This window comes from Elephantulus edwardii, unplaced genomic scaffold, assembly GCF_000299155.1.
Source record: "Elephantulus edwardii isolate Elephantulus edwardi_28Jun2011 unplaced genomic scaffold, EleEdw1.0 scaffold00207, whole genome shotgun sequence".
NCBI classification, from domain to species: domain Eukaryota; kingdom Metazoa; phylum Chordata; class Mammalia; order Macroscelidea; family Macroscelididae; genus Elephantulus; species Elephantulus edwardii.
The window spans coordinates 757,924-779,584 of NW_006399957.1; the positions used below are offsets into that span (position 1 = coordinate 757,924).

A 21,661-nucleotide genomic window follows, 5' to 3' on the forward strand; every position below is an offset into this window, starting at 1 on the left:
TGGTAGAGTCATCACTAGGGACCATCTGAGGATGGAGAAGACCTCAGGCAGACACGTCCCATGGCAGTGCGTGTGAGTCATTAACAAAGACAGGGTGCTCTGGGAACGGTTCAGCCGGAGGAGAGCAGACGAGTGAGCCCGCCACACTGAGGTCAAGACTTCACCGCAGCCACCTGTAGCCATGAGCCTGTCTCCATCACTCATCTGAAACCTGACAGTGACCAAGAGCCCCAAAAGAGCCAGGCAAGGACAGAGTGCACCTGATCAGACCCTGCAAGGCCCTCTAGGGGCCACACAAGACGGGCCCAATGGTGCTGACCCAAGGTAACAGGAGTTAGAGCCCTCCTGCTGAAGGAGCACCGCCCAGGGGCACCTAGCCACCAGCGAGAGGAGGACACTGTTCTGAATTCCCTCCTAAATAAGTATTACATGGTGAGAGAAAACAGTGCCACCATGACAGGAATTTCAATGGATTCATTCTTCCAAGACTATGGTAACCACCTACATTACAGACACACACACTGCCTTCTTCTGTCTCTGTCACTCTGTCCAAAGGAGTGTACCTCAGTCTCACTTTTCCTTCGGGTGAGGACAGTCTGTGTGTACATCAATAGTCTGGTGTGCAAATGCACGTTCTCCTCATGGTGTTGTGAGGTACCATTGAGTCGGCGACAATGCCTAACAGCTCTGTTAACACTCAGTCTGAACCCTACCCTACCCCGTGCCATCTTCATGATCTCTGATATACTCACCTTCATTGCTACACTGTGTCAATCCATCCTGTTAAGGGTCTTCCTCTCTTTCACCAGCCTTCTATCTTTTCAAGCAGGATGTCTTTTTCTAAGGACAGTTCTCTCCTAACAACAGGCCCAAAGTATGTGAGATGAAATTTCACCATCCTTGCCTCCAAGGAACACTCTGGCTGCACTTACTCTAAGACATATTTGTTTGTTCTTTCGGTAGTCCATGGGGTACTCAGTACTCTTCTCCCAACACCACAACTCAAAGGCATTAATTCTTCTTCTGTCATCCTCAGTCCTTGTCCAACTTTCAGATGCACAGCAAGTAACTGAAGAACAAGGCTTGAAACAGGTGCACCTTAGTTTTTAAGTTGACACTGTTGCTCCTCAGCACTTTGGAAAGATCCTTGACAGATTCTCCCAATGCAACACATTTTTTCACTTCCTGACTGCTGGTATCAAGGATACTGTTATGGATCCAAGTAAGATGAAATAGTTGACAATTTCATTCTTTTCTCCATCTATCATGACATTGCCTGTTGGCCCAGTGGTGAGGACTTTTGTTTTCTTGATGTATATTAAAGGCTACAGTCTGGAACACAGTAATTCAATGTCCTGGATTGTATACTAACTGAATAGTAATGGGATAGATGACAGACATTCACTGTGGAGGAGTGGGACACAGGACACTCACCATGCAGGGGCGGGACACAGGCACTCACTGTGAAGGGAGGTAACTGGAATACTGGAGGGGTCCCGCAAACCACTACAGTCAGACCTCTGTCTGAGTCTCATACTGGTAACTTACCTGTTCAAATCCCCCAGCTGCAACTTGAGAGAAAGATGGGCAATCTCTCTTGTGACGTTTTCAACATCTGAAAACCCACTGGAGGGTCAGTTATGAGTATGATCCAACTTGATGGCGATGCGTTGAAGTGAGATTTATCAGTAACAACAGCAAGTTGCTCCACCTACCCACAAACACCAGCACTCCCAGACCAACTCATTCAACAACCACCTTGCTTGCACTTTGTTGTGTACCACCAGGACCAATTCACAGCGAACTCTCCAGAGGGCTTACAGGGGCAGTAAACAGCATAGGAGGAGACTGCCCAGCCTTCTCCCAGGAAGTACCTGGTGGATTGAAACCACTTGCCTTTGGGTTGGCAATGCAAATCCTTACCACTAAGCCACCAGAGGTCCCTGTGGCCTGCACTACTAGCACATGAAGAATCTACATTCCAGGTGACAAACAGTGATGGTCAAGAAATTACCATTTTACTTGTAACTCACACTGTAGCATTTGTAAAAGAACATATAAAAGTCTGTATTTCTGGAATTATTGCTATTCATCTATAGAGAGAAAAGAACTACTCTTTATATTCACTCTTAAAAGCATTTGCACAGAAGTATCCCTCCTGGGCATGGAGATCTCATGACAGATTCTGATCTTGCTGCCCTTTTCTTTAAAGGTACGAAATCCAGCCACAAAACAGACACATACAGCTAAAACCTGAGAGTGGATAAGGAGCCTGGGGTGTAGTTTGAGGGCGCTAACGGAAAGGCCAGCAATTTGAACTCACCAGCCACCCCATGGAGAAAGACGGGCAGTCTCCTTCCCTAAAGACTCGGCATCAGAAACCAGGTGGAGGGCAGCCAGGAACCAGCACCCACTGGACAGTAGCAGGGGTGGTTTCTGGTTTTCTTGATACAGTTAAAAACTGGTATGTTAAATGCAAATAACACAAATAGCAGAGATAGTTTAAAATACCTATGACTGCTAGGAAAACAAACAGATTTGTCCTGGAAAGGGTTAAACCGGGTGGCTCCTTGGAGGCAAGGATTCTGAGGCTCCGTCTAACAATACTTTGGACACGTTGTGAGGAGAGACCGGTCCTTGGAGAGGGACATCGTGCTTGGGAGGGTGGAGGGACGGCGCAGGAGAGGAAGGCCCTCTATGAGGTGGATTGATTCAGTGACTGGGATAATCGGGATGGGAGTGTCAGAGACAGTGCGATTAGCACAGGACAGAGCGGAGTTTAGGGCTGTTGTACATAGGGTCGCTATGAGTCGCAAGCGACTCGACGGCACATAACAACAACAACATGCTGTCTTTACTCATTTTCATTTTAGTCAATTAGCACCATAAATTCCCTTTCATGTTGCTATAATCTCTGTATCTAGAGTCTGGCTGACAGCATGGTGCCAGACAGGACAACTAGGTGAAGGACATGAATATGGAAGGCTCTCCGCTATGCTTCAACTCAACCACTCAGTCCAGCAGGTCCCCAGGTGCCTCCCTGAGGTACTGCCACAGCATCATCTCAATCTGAAGAACTCACCTTCTTGGCCATCTTCCTGAGGAGACACTTTCCACAGTGCCATCACAATCCAACTGACTGAGGCAGATGCCCCAATCACCTCCCCAAGGTGACACTGCCTTAGTGTAACCACCAACTGACACTGACAGGTCGATGCCCAGGCACTTGCTCCCTGAGGTAATGCAACCACAGAGTGCCTAAGGATGCGCTCCCACAGCAACGTCACCATCTGACCCAGGCAGCAGACCCCCCAGCCACTCCCTCGGGGTGACACTGTCACTGGCCACTCACCTGAGGTGATTGATGCTCTCACAGATTTCCCAGACATTCTCTTGAGCTGATGCTGTCACAGACAGCAACATCACTTTCTGGCCCGGACAGGAGACTCCCCGGCCACTCCCTTGGGGAGACACTGTCACAGATTCCCTGGCCATTCCCCTGAGGTGATGCGGTCACAGACAGCAGATTCCCTGGCCACTCTCCTGGGGTGACGCTGCCACAATGCCATCTGCTTTTCTCTAAACTATCAAGCAAGTTTATTATTTCAGATCACAATGAAATGGTGGAAGTCATCATTTTTCTTTATATTGTTTGGAATTAGAAACATATTAACTTGATCCATTATGAAAATTTAGTTCTCTATATTGTGTGTTTCAGACCATGTCTGTATCTTAAGGCTATGAAACAATTTCTAGAATTGTAATAAAAACTAAATTATTGACTTTAACTTAAGAAAATTGTTGCTTGAATGACTATATATTCCAACAAAACAAAATAAATTCTTCTCTAAATTGCTCATTTCCACAGGTAAACGAACCTTACATGTAGTAACATCTTTTTCAGACTTCTAATTTTTATGCCTTTATTCTGCACAATGCCATGAGTTCACAGAACACAGCTGGTTTCGGTGTCAAGCCACTGTGACCAAGAGGGATCTCTGCCCCTGACCCTTGTGCTGATGGTCAACAAGTCCTAGGTCTCAGCTCTCAAATATGTTCATTACTTTCACTGTGTTTTAATGTGGAACGTCAAGTGAAAACAAAAATAAAATCCTACTCTCTCTACTGTGCACACTGGGTTACATCTAATAAAAAGCTGTACTGACTAAGGGTTTGTTCACACACAAACTATAGGAAAATATAGGGGTACGTGTCCATAGTGGATCTGATCGGACTAGAATCCTTTAAAGACACTACTTGTTTCTACTCAACCAGCCCCAGATCCAACAGCCACTCACACTAAGGCAGGGTCATCGTGACTGACAGATCTGGGGAGGCCCAGCCCTGGGTAATACCCAGGGCTGGAAAAGCGATGTTCACATTTAGACTCCACACCAGGCGTTTTCCTAGTCAGAGCAGTGGCCTCTGTGGTGAGAATAAATTGTTAAGGTGGCATGAAGCACAGAGAATGGCACAGGAGGCCTGCTGGTTACACAGACACAGCAGCTGTGAGGAAGGAAGCACTCGGATCTGCTGGTCACTTAGTGAGAGGCAAAGAGCTCAAATTCGTCCCTCTCCCTATTTTCTCTTATGATGATCTGAGTGAAAGTTTACAAAGCATGTTGTTTTTCAGCCATTCAGCATATTTAGTCTGAGAGTAGCAGTTTGAACGCACACAATGTCTGCCTGCCCATTTGTTCCACACTGCCTTTCCCTTCACTCAGCTTAGGAAGTACTTACTATCTATTAATTAGGGCTCTCTAGTGGAATGGCCATTTGCCTTCTTCATTGATGATATTCTGGATATCCTTCCACAGCTCATCTGGTCTTCATTTGCTAGTGCTCAAGGCCTCACTCAAACCTGTTCCTGAGATGGTTTTTAAATTCAGGTGGGATAGACTCAAGATCAAATTCTGATTTTTTGTGGATTTGATTTGACCTTCAGCTTTAATTTGAACTTGCACATGAATAGTTGATCTGTTCCACAGTCACCACCTAGCCTAGTTTTCACAGCTGATGTTGAACTTCTCCAGTGATTCCTTCCACAGATGTAAATGATCTGACAGCTATGCATGCCATCAGGGGAAATCGGGTGTATAGCCCATGTTTAAACTTCTTATATAAGGAATTTGTAATCACTGATTGTGCAAAATTCTATAATTCTATCCCCAGCCTCATTTCTGTCACCAAGCCCATGGTTTCTGACTACTGATTCTTCTTCCTACTTCCCAACTTTTGCATTCCAGTTACTCACTGTATCATCTTGATTGCATGTTTGATTGATTTCTGACTACAAATGTTGGTAGAAGCAATGACGTCAGTCTAGAGACTAAGGTGCGCCTGATCCAGGCCATGGTCATTGCCATTACTTGCTATACACCAGAGAGCTGGACAATGACTAAAGATGACAGAAGAATTGATGCCTTTGTGTTTTGGTGCTGGAGAAAAGTCTTGAACATACCATGGACTGCCAAGAAAACAAACAGGTCCACCCTGGAGAGGGCAAAACCAAGTTTCTCCTTAAAGGCTGGGATTTTGAAGCTCCATCGCACATACTTTGAGCACATGGCCAGGAGGAACTGGTCCTTGGAAAAGGACATCACGCTTGGAAGGGTGGAGTGACAGCTCAGGAGAGGAAGACCCTGGATAAGATGGACTGATAAAGTAACTGGGGCAATGGGAGTAGATGTGTTGGAGTCAGTGAGATTGGCTCAGGATAGGGCAAGCTTCAGAGATGTTGTACACAGGGTCGCTATGAATTATAGGCAATTTGACAGCACACAACAACAACAACAATTAGTGGCTTAGTGATCAGGATCTGCACTGTAAACCCAAAGGCATGAGGTTCAAATCCATAGGCTGCTCCACAGGAGAAAGATGCGCAATTTACTCCCATGCAAGTAACTACCTCTAAAAATCCAAGGAAGGGACTGTTATGAGTGGGTACCACTCGATGGCACAACAGTAATAACAGCATCTATTAATTTTCTAAGAAAATGATCCAAAACAATTATGATACCATCTCACCCCAGTAAGAATAGCTAAATTTACCAGAACAGCAAACATCAATTGCTGGCGAGGTTGTGGAGAAACTGGAACCCTTATTCACTGTTGGTGGGAGTGCAAAATGGTGCAGCCACTATGGAAGGTGGTATGGCGCTTTCTCAAAAAGTTGGAAATAGAAATACCATTTGACCCAGCAATTCCAGTAATTCTGAGAATATACCCTAAAGAAACCATAACTGCCACCAAAGCAGATATAGGTTTATTGCAGCTTTGTTCACAATAGCAAAGAGCTGGAAACAACCAAGGTGCCCATCAACAAATGAATGGATAGAGAAGCTCTGGTATAGTCACACAATGGAATACTATGCTGCATTGAAAAACAAGGAACTCATGAAATATTGTTCAAAATGGGTGACCCTGGAGGACATTATGCTGAGTGAACGATCTCAGTCAAAAAAGGACAAATATTGCATAGGGCCACTGTTGTAAAATGGGACTGACATCGGGTTTGGGGGGACATTGAGAAAGAGGGGGTAAATAATGTATACTGCATTGAAATATGTGAGGGAGAAAACTGTTTAAAAGAGATATATGATTAGGCATTATTGTCATGACAGGAGTCCAGACTGAAGGCTGCATAGTGGAGTTGACTTGGGGGGAGGGATTGTATAACAAGGAAAGAATTTTTCTTTTACTTTTCAAAGAGAAGAGCGAACTGGGGGCGGGGGGGGGAGGAGGTGGGCAGGGAGAAAAGGGCAACAATGAATGACTGGAAACCCTAGGACTCTATAAACCTTCATTAAAATTAATAAAAAATTATAATAAAAAAGGAAATTATCAAACATTTACTTACTTTGAATGACTGATGCTTAAGAATTCTAATTTAAGAAAAATTTAGCTGGAGTGATTTAACACATGGCAGATCATCAAGTCAATGTCTGACTCACAGCGACCCCAGGGGACAAGGGTTTAAGTGTTCCTCAGGGTCTCTAGGCAGCCATCATTATGGAAGCAGCAAGGGCAAAGGTCTGACGAAGCCCTGCTCACACGGAATTCCACAGCTCTGCTCTGTGGGCTTGCCTACAATGGCAAGCTGGCTTTACGCCTGGTGTTTGCAGCACCTGCTGTCTACTCCAATTCCCACTTAAAAGGAATCAGAGGCTCACTCCATGCTTCTAGACTGTTGCTGGCTCCATCGTTGGTACGAACATGGTCCAGATGCACTGAGCTCAGCGAGCAGTGAGGGTGACTCCATACTCCACGACAGACAGCTCTTCTGTGCAGCACATATTTACATTTCAAACAAGTATTTAAGCCCCAAAATATTTTATTACTCAAGAAGACAACTTCCCCCCTATTTTCTCTAATCAAATTCCCCTACTATTTAATAAAATGTTTAAATTTTGATTTTAATGCAAGTTTATGGAAAACTTAGATTTTCATTCATTGCTGCATATTTTATCCCTCTTCATCCCTTCCCCCTCCCTCAGTTGACTTTTTTTTTTTTTTAAATATTCATTCACTGTTGCACAATTACCTCCCCTTCAATCCCGAGTCATTTTTGCAGTGTACCTCTTATTCTGGGCTGTTGTCATACATATTCCTTTTAAACAATTAAGAAGGCAACTTTTTAAAATAACTGAGGAATGCTGGGGTTGTATACTATCACAAAAATAAAAATTATAACTTACTCTATTGTAATACTTTCATAGGAACCAATACACATAACTTATAAAATATTAATAGACTATAGAAGTTTTTTAGTAAGAAATCTATTCTCTAAAAGTGCTTTGATGTTTCAACTTGCAAAGTACACACAGCTGATTCTATTCTCGCCTATTATGTGAAAATGTCTGCGACAATTCAGACACCAGGAGGCAGTTCTAATTCACATAATGGCACAGATCACCTGTCTCCCTGTCAATGAGACCCCTGAAAGCATCTTTTTATTAGAAACACAAATCAATATCCCCAAGGAATTACAATAACTGCTCGAGGCAATTTGTATTATCATTTCATCCTTGATGTTCTTGCTCTGAGCAGCTTATTATTAGGAATGGCGTGGAAATGGCAAGCTGTCACAATTGATTTTCCATAACCTCCCAGAAGAATTTTTCCTCTTAAATGTAATCAAGTGTCATCGTATTAAATATGTCTGAGGCTAGGTTTTATAAAGCAGTCCATTACTCAAGTTGCAATCTTTGCAATTTAAACTTTCAACTAATATTATTTTAAAAGTAAGTTCCCCAGTAATAAAAACTTCTGTTGTGTTTGAAGTTTTACTAAAATCCTCCCATTTCGCATCACCTCGTCACTGCTCTGACAGGTGCTCTGACAGACCCGAGGATGAGGAGACACGATCATCCCTCCAATAAGCTTTCAGACATTTCCTCTTCCAACTCAACATCTAGTAAGACAGTGAGAATCCGTTCTCCTCCCCATGTCTGGATAAAACATCATACATTAACACTAAAAAAATCCCAGGGATCTCCTAGAATAAACATGAAGCTATAAATTCATGTTTATTAAACATAATTATATAAAAGCAGTTAAGAGAGATTTCCAGAACCAGTTTGAAGGACCAATCTAAACAGGTGAGCTGACAATTGTTCCAATTAATCCAGTCACCTGAACGAATCCACACCGGGGCTCTGGTGTTTCCTTTTGTTTTTAGTATGTTTTGAGAAAAATTCACAATGCAAATTGGTTCTCCATTTAATCCTCCTAGCATACTGGGTTTATAACTTTAGTACAGCATTCAGACTGTCACCCACTCACCCTACTTCCTCTCTGGGATTTTAGTTTCCATCTTCTTCCTATCCTGTGTCTTCCTGAATTCTGGGGTTTGTTGTTGTTATTGATTGCTGTCAACTCGAGTACGACTCAGTTACCCTATGAACAAAAGGCCTGAAGCTTTTACAGAACTATTGACATTTATCAAAGTTCATAGAACTGGTTTTCTATCTTAAGTTTTAGTAGCAAAGACGACACAAAGGACGTGACCGAGTCCTCAGCCCTCAGAAGCGCTTGACCCTGGGAGCACGAGTCTGAGTGTGGAAACATCTCTACACAGAGGACAGTAGGTCAGCTTCAGTGAGAAGAGAATCATCTAGCTCCGGCCACAACTCCAGTGCAGGACATTTGGGGTCCGATGATATCTTGTATCTTGGGCACTCCTGGCAAGACAGAATTAGCAAGTGCAACAGGGGCCACAAGGAGGGCTGAGCCCAGGGTTACTGAGCTGGAGCCTGCAGGGAGGACCCAGGTGCAGGTGTTCCAGCAATAAGGACCTTTTGGGTTTTCAAGTGCATCTTTCAACAACAGAACGGCAGCTGCATTGTGGCAGGGGGGTACATATGGGCCACACCTTGGATCTGGGTTTCTATATGGTGAGCACACAGCTTCTCTGTTTCTGGATTTTTTTTCTTTTTCTTTCTTTTCCCCCCTTCTTGTTGTGTGCCATCAAGTTGGATCCAACTGGCACAGGAGGAGATTGCCCCTCTTTCAGCAAAGCATCTGGTGGATTCAAACTGCATGCCTTCGGGATTGCAATTCAGCTTCTTGCCACTAGGCCACCAGAACTCCCTTGTTTCTGTATTTTTTCAATTTTTCATAATTCTTCTTTAGAGTACCCAGAGAAGATCAAAGTATGCAACATTAAGATAAAAAGGAGAATTAGTCAAAAGGAGTCTTAGAATATAGCCCAAAAAAAGACACATTTCCCCCCCCTTATTAATTTTAATGAAAGTTTACAGAGACGTAGGGTTTCCAATCATTCATTGTTGCACTTTTCTCCCTACCCACCCCTCCCACCCAATTCACTCTTCTCTTTGAAAAGACATACTCTTTCATTATTATGCAATCCCTCCCCCCAAGTCCACTCCACTATGCACCCTTCACTCTGGACTTCTGTAATGACAAGAATACCCATTCATATGTACCTTTTAAATAGTTCTCTCAATCTGTTTCAATGCAATATACATCATTCCTCTCCTCCATTTCTGTCTTCCCTCAACCCCGAAGTCAGTCCCATTTTACAACAGTGGCCCGATGCAATATTTGTCCTTTTGTGACTGAGATATTTCATTCAGCATAATGTCCTCCAGGGTCATCCATTTTGCCTAAGATTTCATGAGTTCCTTGTTTTTCAATGCAGCATAGTATTCCATTGTGTGAATATTCCAGAGCTTCTCTATCCATTCCTCTGTTGATGGACACTTGTGTTGTTTCTAACTATTTGCTACTGAGAACAAAGCCACAATAAACATGGGTGTGGATGTATCTGCTTCAGTGGCAGTTATGGTTTCTTTAGGATATATTCTCTGTAGTGGAACTGCTGGGTCAAATGGTATTTCTATTTGCAACTTTTGGGGAAAGCGCCATACCGCCTTCTGTAGTGGCTGCACCATTTTACACTCCCACCAACAGTGAATAAGGGTTCCAAGATTCTCCACAACCTTGCATTTGATGTTTGCTGTTCTGTATTGAGAATACCATGGACTGCTAGGAAAACAGATTTGTCCTGGAAAGGGTTAAACCGGGTGGCTCCTTGGAGGCAAGGATACTGAGGCTCCATCTAACATACTTTGGACATGTTGTGAGGAGAGACCGGTCCTTGGAGAGGGACATTATGCTTGGGAGGGTGGAGGGACAGCGCAGGAGGGGAAGGCCCTCTATGAGGTGGATTGATGCAGTGACTGGGATAATCGGGATGGGAGTGTCAGAGACAGTGTGACTGGCACAGGACAGAGCAGGGTTTAGGGCTGTTGTACATAGGGTCGCTATGAGTCGCAAGCGACTTGACGGCACATAACAACAGCAGCAACTGGGGTGAGATGATTATCTCATAGCTGTTTTGATTTGCAACTTAGAGCTAGTGATTTTCAACACTTCTTCATGTGTTTGTTTGCCATCTGAATGTCTTCTGTGGTGAAGTGTCTGTTCATATCCTGTGCCCATTTTTCAATTGGGTTATTTACTCTTATCTTCTTGTGGTGCTTGAGTATTTTGCAAATTCTAGATTTAAGTCCCTTGTCAGACATGTCATTATCAAATATTTTTTCCCCAATCTGTGGCTTCCCTTTTTACCCTGTTGGAGAAATTTCTGGATGTGCATAGGGATTTAATTCTTAGAAGGTCCCATTCATCTATTTTATCCTCTCCTGGTTGTAGATTTTCCAGGATGCTTGGAAGACTGTTTATGTTGTGGATCAGGACTTCTAGAGTTCTTCCAAGCTTTTTTATTTTTAAATGAGGTTTATAGTCCTTGGTTTGAGTTCTAGGTTCATAATCCACTTTTCATAATCCAAACAAAATCCATACCTCACTCCATACACAAAAACCAATTCAAAGTGCAGACAGTTTTCCAATTTTGCCAGCACCATTTGTTAAAAAAGGCTGTCGTTTGCTCACTTAACTGATTTCATCTCCTTGTAAAAAAAAAAAAAATCAGTTGACCATAGGTAGAGGGGCTGATTTCCGGATTCTCAATTCTATTCCATTGATCTATATGTCTGTCATTGTACTAGTACTGCACTGTCTTGACCAATACAGCAGTGCAGTAGGATTTGAAATCAGGGAGTGAGATGCCTCGTACCTTGTTTCTCTTTTTAAGGAGTGCTTTGCTTATTCTGGGCCTCTTTCCATTCCAAATAAAATTGGGGACTGCATTTTACATCTTGTTGAAAAATGGAATTGGTATTTGTATTGGAATTGCATTGAACATGTAAACTGCCTTTGGAAGTACTGTCATTTTCACAGTATTGAGTTTTCCTATATCCATGAGCAAGGGATGTTCTGCCACCTCTCCAGTTCTCTTTTTGTTTCTTGTAATAACCTTTTGTAATTTTCTTTGAACTGATCCTTTGTGCTTCTGGTTAGATTTACTCCTAAGTATTTAATCCTGTAATTAGCTACTGTGAAGGGTACTGTTTTTCTCAGTTCCAGTTCTGTATTCTCTTTGTCACTGTAGAGAAAGCCAATTGATTTTTGTATGTTGATGTTATATTCTGCCACTTTGCTGAATTGTTCAACTATGTCCAGTAGATTTCTTGCTGAATCTTTAGGGTTTTCTAAGTAAACTATCATATCATCTGCCTAGAGAGATAATTTTACCTCCTCTTTGCCCATTTGGATACCTCTTATTTCCTTCCCTTGCCTTATTGCTATCTCTAAGACTTCCAATACAATACTGAATAGGAGAGGTGATCATGGGTATCTTTGCCTAGTTCCTATTCTCAAAGGGAATGCCTTTAACCTCTCTCCATTGAGAACAATGTTGGCTCTTGGGTTTGTGTATATACTTTTTACTATGTTGAAGAAATTCCCCTCTAATCCTACTTTGTTGAGTATTTTAATCAGGAAAAGGTGTTGGGATTTTGTCAAAGGCCTTTTCTGCATCAACTGATAGGACCATATGGTTCTTGTTCTTTGCTCTGCTAATGTCATGAATTATTATATTGATAGTTTTTCTTATGTTGAACCATCCTTATAAACCTGCTATGGATCCCATCTGGTCACGGTGAATTGTTTTTTTTTATGCATTGTTGGATTCTACTGGCCAAGATTTTATTCAGGATTTTTGCATCTATGTCCATGAGAGATACTGGCCTATAGTTTTCTATTTTCGCGGTATCTTTACCTGATTTTGGTATCAAGGATATGTTTGCTTCATAGAATGAGTCTAGAAGAATTCCATCCTTTTCTATTTTCTGAAATAGTTTATGTAGGATTGGTGACAGTTCTTCTGTGAATGTTTGATAAAATTCACTTGTAAAGCCATCTGGTCCAGGACTTATTCTGGCTGGAAGTTGTTGTACTACCTTTGCAATTTCTTCTTTTGTAATGGGTCTATTTAGATGGTTAATTTCGGTTGGTGTTAGTAGAACGACACATTTTTAAATGCACTTTTGAAGCAACTAGACAGCCAGCCTCTCTCAGGCCACCTCTATGAGGGTTTTGGCAGTATACACACTGGTCTTCAGGGAGCTTCTGCTCACACAGGGTACTGACAGAGCACTGTCTGCTATGAAGAAGCATGCAGAGCACACATGGACACAGCCTCCCTGAGGACGCTGGTGCCATGGCTCTGCTGTGGGCCAAGTACAAGGGTGGGAGCAGTCTGAGAGTCCAAGGCATCTTGTGAGAGTGAGATAAGTGGAGGTGAGTTTGACCCCAGTCCTCACAGCCTGATGTGTCTCAGGCCCTGTGACTGTGTCCTACAAAATCTGTCAGGCTCATAAGAAGCAACATTAAGGAATATATCACCAACCCACCATCCCCTGACCAATGACTCCTGTGATCACAACCCATCAGCCTTCTCTGCACTGGGTCCTGTGCTTATGACCCACCACCCTGAGCAATGACATCTGTGATCACACCTCATGTCCCCTCAGCAATGGCTCCTGTGACTACAGGTCAGATGGTGTCATGAGCTTATTGTTCAAAATGGCTTTCTCAGCCACTGGCTTTGACTTATACCATGGAATGGGAGGTGGGGAACAACAATATGAAACAGGGTGTATAAATTCATCAGTATGGATCAGGTCTGTTTTTTCCCATCCCATCAAGTTCAACTGAGTGGATTTAGCAGCACAGATGGGACTGTCACTACGAGCAAGAAGAGGAAGTAGAGAGTTTAGCACACATCTCTCAGGGCCCAAGATTGCTGAGCCCCAGACCAGGACCTACAGGAGAACAGAGCAGCCTCAGCAGAGAACCAGAGACCGCCATGACACACTGGTGATCTGGACTGCTACCCTATGGAGCCAGAGGCCTTTACCCAAGCTTGCTGGAGGACTGAGGGAATGCACCACAACTGACAGGACACAGGGAATGTACACAGCTATCTGGAGGACAACCACCTCGCCAACTCACTGGAAGAGATTCATACTTATTCCCATTCCAGAAATGGTGACACAACAGAATGTGCAACTTTTCAAACAATATCACTAATGTAACACGGAAGCAAAATCCTGCTGAAGATTATCCAAAACTACTGGAATAGTACATTGATAGAGAACTACCAGAAGTGTAAGCTAGGGTTGAAAAGAGGCCATGGCGCTAGGGACATCTTAGCTAATGTCAGATGGATCTTGGCTGAAAGCAGAGTACCAGCGGAATGTCTCTCTGTGTTTCACTGACTACGCAAAGGCATTTGCCTGTATGGGTCACTACAAACTGTGGCTAATCTTGAGATGAATAGAAATCTCAGAATATCTAATTGTGCTCATGCAAAACTTATATTTGGACCAGGAAGCAGTTGTCTGAACAGAGCTGAGAAACAATGCATGGTTCAAAATCAGGAAAGGAGTGCATCACAGATGCATCTTGTCTCCATATCTTTCAATCTCTAGTCAGAACAGATCATTTGGGAGGCTGAACTTTATGAAGAATGTGGCATCAGGACTGGAGTCCTCCTCCTCAACAACATTTCTTACTGAAGAGGACCTGAGGTATTTGCTGCAGAAGGTCAGGGACTGCAATCTTCAATATGCATTGAAACTCAACATTGAGAAAATAAAGATTCTGACCTCTCAGCCAACTGGCAGGATCATAACAGATGAAGCAGTGATTGAATATGTTCATTTCAGCTTGCTCAGGTCCACAACCAACACTCTTGGCACCAGCAGTCAGGAAATCAAAAGACAGACTTCATTAAGTAAATATGCTATCAGGGACCTCTCTAGAGTACTGAAGAGCAAAGATGTCAGTCTAGAGACTAAGGTAAACCTGATCCAGGCCATGGCCTTCACAATTACTTGCTAGGTATCAGAGAGCTAGACAATGACTACAGGTGATCGAAGAATTGACACTTTGGAGTTGTGGTGCTCGAGAGAGTATTGTCTGCCAAACAGATCTGCCCTTGAGAAGGTAAACCAAGTTGTTCCCTGGAGGCAAAGATTGTGAAACTCCGCCTGACATAGTTTTAGGCATGTCATCAGGTAGGACCAGTCCTTGGAAAAGGACATCATGCTTGAAGGGTGGAGGGTCAGTGAAGGAAAGGAAGACCCTGGAGAAAATGAATTGACACAGTCAGGGTAATAGGAGCAGGTGTGTCAGAGGCAGAGGAATTGGCTCAGGATAGGGCAGGGTTCAGAGCTATTGTACAGAGCTACTGCTATGAATTGCAGGTAAGTAGATGACACATAACACCCCCAAAATCACAAAGGGAATTTAATTTTTAACAGTGACGTAAGCTGTGAACTTGAGGGTTAAAGGGCCTGCAACTATGCTTGAGAAACTGTCTGGACTGAAGAACTGCATTCTGCTGCCACCCTGAACTGTAACCTATTGTGTTGTGATGTGCGGTCAAATCGCCATAGTGACCCCACATACAACAGACCTGAATCTTGCTCTATCATGCTGTGCCAACCTTATTGTCTCTAACACACCTACTCTCATTACTCCACCCTCTGAATCAATCCACCTCATCAAAGGTCTTCCTCTCTTGCACTGTTCCTCTACCCTTCCAGGCATAATGTTCCTCTCCAAGTACTCATCCCTTCTTGAAACATGCCCAAGGTATGTCAGATGGAACTTCAGAATACTTGTCTCCAAGGAGCAGCCTGGTTTCATTCTCTGTAGGATGAAACTGTTTGTTCTAGCTATCCATGGTATATTCAATACTCTTCTCTAACACCACAGCTCAAACGAATCATTTCTCTATTATAACTATTCATTGTCCAGCTTTCTGACAATAATAATTGTGAAGACCATGGCCTGGATCAGGCACACCTAAGTCTCCAGACTGACATCACTGCTCTTCAGTACTCTGGAGAGGTTCCTGACAGCAGCCTTTGCCCACTGCAATTCATCTTTTGATTTCCTGACTGCTGGTATCAAGATTATTGATTGTGGAGCCAAGCAAGCAAAAGCTGTTATCAATCTCAATCTCTTCACTGTCTAACAAATGCTGCCAATTGGCCCAGTGGTGAGAATTTTTGTTTTCTTGATGTTAAGCATCAATTTGTATTTAAGGCTGCAATATACAACTATCAGTACAGTTCTGTTAGGTCTATGTGGTCACTGCAGTAGATTTCAGGCCCCATTATAGAGCAGTACGACTACTGTTAGAATCAGTAAAAGTAGATTCAGGAGTGTGAGGGCAATGTCTGACATTTTAGATATTGTTGATGGAGACTGTCTCTCACTGTGATGCTAAAAGAGGTCAGGGGGAGTTGCCCCCATGGAGCTGCCCCCATGCTGCTTTCACTCTTTATACAACACATCATCGTTCAGCAAAAGTTCCCCTCAGCAACAAATGGCTCCTGGGAAAACAACCCAATCTTCTCATCAGGAAGCTCTGGTGGCTTGATATCAACCTAAAGTCTCATGATCGAAATCTACCAGTTGTTCCCCGGAGAAAGGTAGGTGATCTCATCCCAAGTGATTTGCAGCCTCCGAAAACCCACTGGAGCATCAGCTGTAGTCAGTTCTGACTTGATGGCATACAACAACAACAATTTTCTCAGCAACAGCCTCTCTGATCATAATCCATCTCCTCAGCAATGTCTCATATGGTCACAACCCACCATCTTTTCAGCTATAGTTCTTAAGATTACAACTCACCATCCCCACAGTAATGACCCCTACACCCACCATCCCTGCAGTAATGACCTCTGTTCCCACCATCCCATCAGTAATGACCCCTGTATCCATCATCCCCTCATCGACGACTCTGTGACTATACCTTCAGAAACAACTCTTGTGACTGCTTTGCTTTCTCTGAGTTAGATCCAGAGATCATCAATGGCAAGAGATGATGGCATGGCTATGCTCCCAATCAATAACTGTACCTCAGAGACTTCACATGACTGGGGACATTAGATATGCATATGCATGTACCAAGGACATCCACACTGAAAAATTGTCCCTCAGAGTCCTCACAGAACACGGAGACAGGTTTCATTAGCTGTGGCTGGACGTGTATGTGACAGGGACACTCTGAGAAGATGTTAGTAAAACACGATCCTGCTGATGGGCTCCACAAACTGCACAGTCAATGTCATCTTTAAAAGTTCTGAAAGAATGACTATTTTTTAAGGGCATTTCAAATGGAATAATTTTTCCCAAAAGTTACTTTTGAATATAATGGTTTCTAATGATTTGTAGAGAATTTACTGCAAATGACCTTAACTATTACTTAATCACAAAATGAGGGATAAATTTATATAAGAATATCTTACTCTACTTAGAAACAGTAGATTATATTTCATATAAAAATGATAAAATTCAGTTACTCAGAGCTTCTCATTAATTGTACATGAGGATATCTTTTTTATTTGATCAAATAGTCTGTTACCCTAATGATTACTGAATATTCAAACTTTCAGTTCTGATTTTACTGACACACACTTAGATTGTATAAAGAGTAATTCTAGAACATAATCAAGTAAGTCAGTCTTTAAAATTAAAACTTGATTTTGAATATGCTTTTATTGAAATGGAAATTATTTAACAAAGTCTTTATATCTAACAGGACCAAATTAAATGCAAAGAAAATACTAACATAAATGTCTTTAATTTAAAAATAAACCACTCACATTAAAATTAAGAATACATATTGTAAAACAAGTAGATTGAAAATGAGGATTAAAGACCTATAATTAACTATCAAATTATGAGCAAAGTATGTATCTAGCAGTTAAAATTTAAGAGGAAAAAACCAAACAATTAAGGGATAGACAATACTCTGATTAGCCAAGACCAAGTATTTTTAGACAATCTTCCGTTGGAAAATTTTGTTATACAAACACACAGAACTTTACATTCTAAAGTACCAACATTTTAAAAAGTCCGATTTTATATTACATATTAAGCTAAAATAAATATGCTATTCAGAAGTACATGAACCTTTTTACAGGGGGGGAAAAAAGCAAGTTTGTGAAAGCAGATGCTCCTTAATCTAGCCTACCTTATTTTTGGGATTGGATGTGTTCATTACACTTCGAGTCTCTTTTCCAGTATAAATGACAACACCTATTACAGTACCTGCAAAAACAGGAAAGTGGTCCTTACAGAGATCTTTTAAAGGATGAGTACAGATATAAAACTCTCTAATTAACAATTTTCTGAAAAATATCATGACTGCTTGATCTGATATAAATTTATCTCAGAATGAATTTAGACTGGCAAGTTAAAAAGAAAAATCTAATCTTTACTTTTAAAATGGCCTTTGAAAAAGACACATGTTATCTTATGCATGAAGACATCCAAGAACATAAACATTAGAAAGTGCATGGCTATTCTCTTCCTTGAGAACAGGGTCTGGCCCTGCCCAGGCTCAGGTCAATGGCAAGGGACAAGTAAAGGGAGGAGAAGCCTTTTCTCCAATGGCCAAACTTAATGACTTCAAAACAAGACAACACCGATGGGCCACTTTCCACCATGAAGATCAAAGAACTTTGGGTAGAAGAGGCAATGCTTACAGTTCAGCATAAGTTCAAGAAGGTACTACAGAAACCAGTGTTTGTGTAGAAGCTGTTACTCTCTCTGGCCCATGAGCTCACAAAAGCTTGGTTTTCCAATTTTACACCACAGAAGGATAGGGTAATTTTATAGCGTTTAAACAGACAGAAAATACAGAAGAATAAAATATGAGAAGTGCCTACACCACAATGGTCACCTCATCTCTGTGCCCAGTAAGAGGCCAGAGTCCTGAAGAGCAATGGTGTCTCTCTGGAGACTAAGGTGCGTGTGATACAGGCCATGGTCTTTGCAATCACTTGTTATGCATCAGAAAGTTGGACAATAACCAAGGAGGATAGAAGGAGAATTGATGCCTTTGAGTTGTGGTGCTGGAGAAGAGTATTGAGGGTACCATGGACTGCTAGGAAAACAAACAGATTCATCCTGGAAAGGGTTAAACCGGGTGACTCCTTGGAGGCAGGGATTCTGAGGCTCCGTCTAACATACTTTGGACATGCTGTGAGGAGGGACTGGTCCCTGGAGAGGGACATCATGCTTGGGAGGGTGGAGGGACAGCGCAGGAGAGGAAGGCCCTCTATGAGGTGGATTGACTCAGTGACTGGGGTAATCGGGATGGGAGTGTCAGAGACAGTGTGACTGGCACAGGACAGAGCAGCATTTAGGGCTGTTGTACATAGGGTCATTATGAATCGCAAGCGACTCGACGGCACATAACAACAATAACATGATGTATAATGTGGATTTATTGTCATCATGCAATTCTGTAAGACAATTCATGTAAAAGGTATTATTATATCTATAATAGTCACTGGCATGAACTATTACAAAATTATGTACAGGAATTATTTTAAATTACTTGATATTACATTAATTTAATATGAAATTTGGTGCAGATACAGGGAGCAAAATGACCTTAGCTACCCCAGGGCTGGATTCCACATAGACATAGCACTGGACATAGGAACTCTTGGACTAGTCCCATACAAACACATCACTGGGCACAGGGACCCTGGCACTGGACTCCTCCACAGACACAGTACTAGGTACAGGGACCCTGGGGCTGGGCCCCACGCAGACACAGCACTAGGCATAGGGACCGTGGGGGAGGGCCCCACACAGACAAAGTACTAGGCACACAGACACAGCGATGGGCACAGGGACCCTGGGGGAGGGCCCCACATAGACACAGTTCTAGGTACAGGGACCCTGGGGCTGGGCCCCACACAGACACAGCACTGGACACAGGGACCCTGGCACTGAACCCACATAGACACAGCATTGGGCACAGGGACCCTGGGGTTTGACCTCATACAAACATAGCACTGGGCCCAGGGACCTCAAGGCTGGGCCCCCTATAGACACAGCACTGGGCATATGGAACCTGGGGTTCAATTCCACACAGACACAGCACAGGGACCCTGGCACTGGACCCACACTGACACAGCTCTGGGCACGGGGACCTTGGGGCTCGACCCCATGTGACGCAGTACTGGACACAGTACTGGACACTGGACCCTAGGGCTGGGTCCTACATGCATGTCTGGGTACAAGGACGTGGGGCTGCACCACATACAGAGACATAGCACTGGGCACAGGGACCTGGGGCTGGACACCACCCCCAGCCGCCAACTGGGTACAGGGACATGGGGCTGGACCACATAGACAGACAGCACTGGGCACAGGGACAAGGGGCTGGACCCCTCACCCTGCTCAGGACTGGGTACAGCTGAACACCCCCCCCCCCCCCCCCCCCCCCCCCCCCCCCCCCCCCCCCCCCCCCCCCCCCCCCCCCCCCCCCCCCCCCCCCCCCCAGCACTGGGCACTGGGATCTTGTGAAGCTGCACAGCTCATACCTACAGTCTCCCAGGAGAAGGCTCAGAAGGCCAAGTCCTGGACCTGGTCAGCACAGACAGCTGCAGAGGCCCCAGCTGGCTTTCCTGCATTTCCTTGTTCTGTTTCTACTGTGTAGTGGGTGAGCCGTGAGGCTTGGCTCTGACTCCTCCTTTGCCACCAGGTAGACTTACACAGGGGAGCTCAAGCCCAAGTACTGCTGTGTGAAGTGGTACACCTACCTGTCACCAAGGCAACCACACTGAGCACAGAAACACAAAGAATGCAGACTAACCCTAGGAAACAGCTTCAGAGTGACTTGAGGACAGAACTCTGACACGTCCTTGAAAGCAATCTAATAAACACTTGTTACTTCTGTTGTTAACTTAGCATAATGCAATCAAACTACAGCAGTAACAGGGTTGTTAGTCTAGTCTGTGTGTATCACACAGTAGTAACAGGGCTGTTACACAGTCTATTCTGTGTGTATCACACGGCAGTAACAGAGGTGCTACTCTATCCTGCGTGTATTACACATTAGTAACAAGGGTGTTAAGACACGAATCTGTGTAAACAGTAGTATTAGGGGTGTTACAGACTATGACACACTTGTACCACACGACAGTAACAGGAGCGTCACAGACTGACACGTGTATCACAGACTGACACATGTAATAGAGAAGTAATGGGAGTGACACAGATGCTGATCCATATTTATCAAAAACAGTCACAGAAGTGTTACAGATTGTTATCTGGAGTAGTACACACAGTTAAAAGGCTGTTACAGACTGTGTCCACTTTGCATCACACAGTAATATCACAGACTGTGATCCACAGATATCACACAGTATGACAGGGAATTAGAGACAGTTATCCTGCCTCACACAATAGTGTTATATAGACTGCGCTCCATGTGAATCACAGAGCAGTCAGAAGGATGATACAGTGATCCACGTGCATCACACGGTAGTAGTAGTACCGTTGTAATCTGTGTGCAGTAACACAGCTGTTACACACTCTCTTCTGTATGTATTACACAGTAGTAACAGGGCTGTTAGATACTGCAATCTGTGTGTATTATTACACAATAGTAAGAGAGATGTAACACACTCTATTCTATGTGTATGTATTGCAAAGTACTAATGAGGGTTACAGGCTGTGATCCACGTGTATCACAGGGATAACAGGGGTGTCACAGGCTGTGATCCACATGTACCACACAGTAGTAATAGGGGTGTTACAGGCTGTGATCCACGTGTATCACACAGGAGTAACAGGGGTGTTACAGGCTGTGATCCACATGTACCACAGGATCAACAGGGGTGTCACAGGCTGTGATCCACGTGTATCACACAGTAGTAACGGGTGTTACAGGCTGTGATTCATGTGTACCACA

The 21,661-nt window shown here is 43.4% G+C and overlaps 1 protein-coding gene across 1 annotated transcript in view; it reads right to left on the reverse strand.

Annotated features, from left to right (window-relative positions):
- Positions 1-21,661, reverse strand: part of ATP9B (ATPase, class II, type 9B) — a 194,110-nt gene that overhangs the window by 77,422 nt on the left and 95,027 nt on the right. Inside the window, exon 11 of the mRNA XM_006897229.1 lies at positions 17,921-17,997. Within this exon, the coding sequence (XP_006897291.1) occupies positions 17,921-17,997 (77 nt within the window). The remainder of the gene's footprint in view (positions 1-17,920; positions 17,998-21,661) is intronic.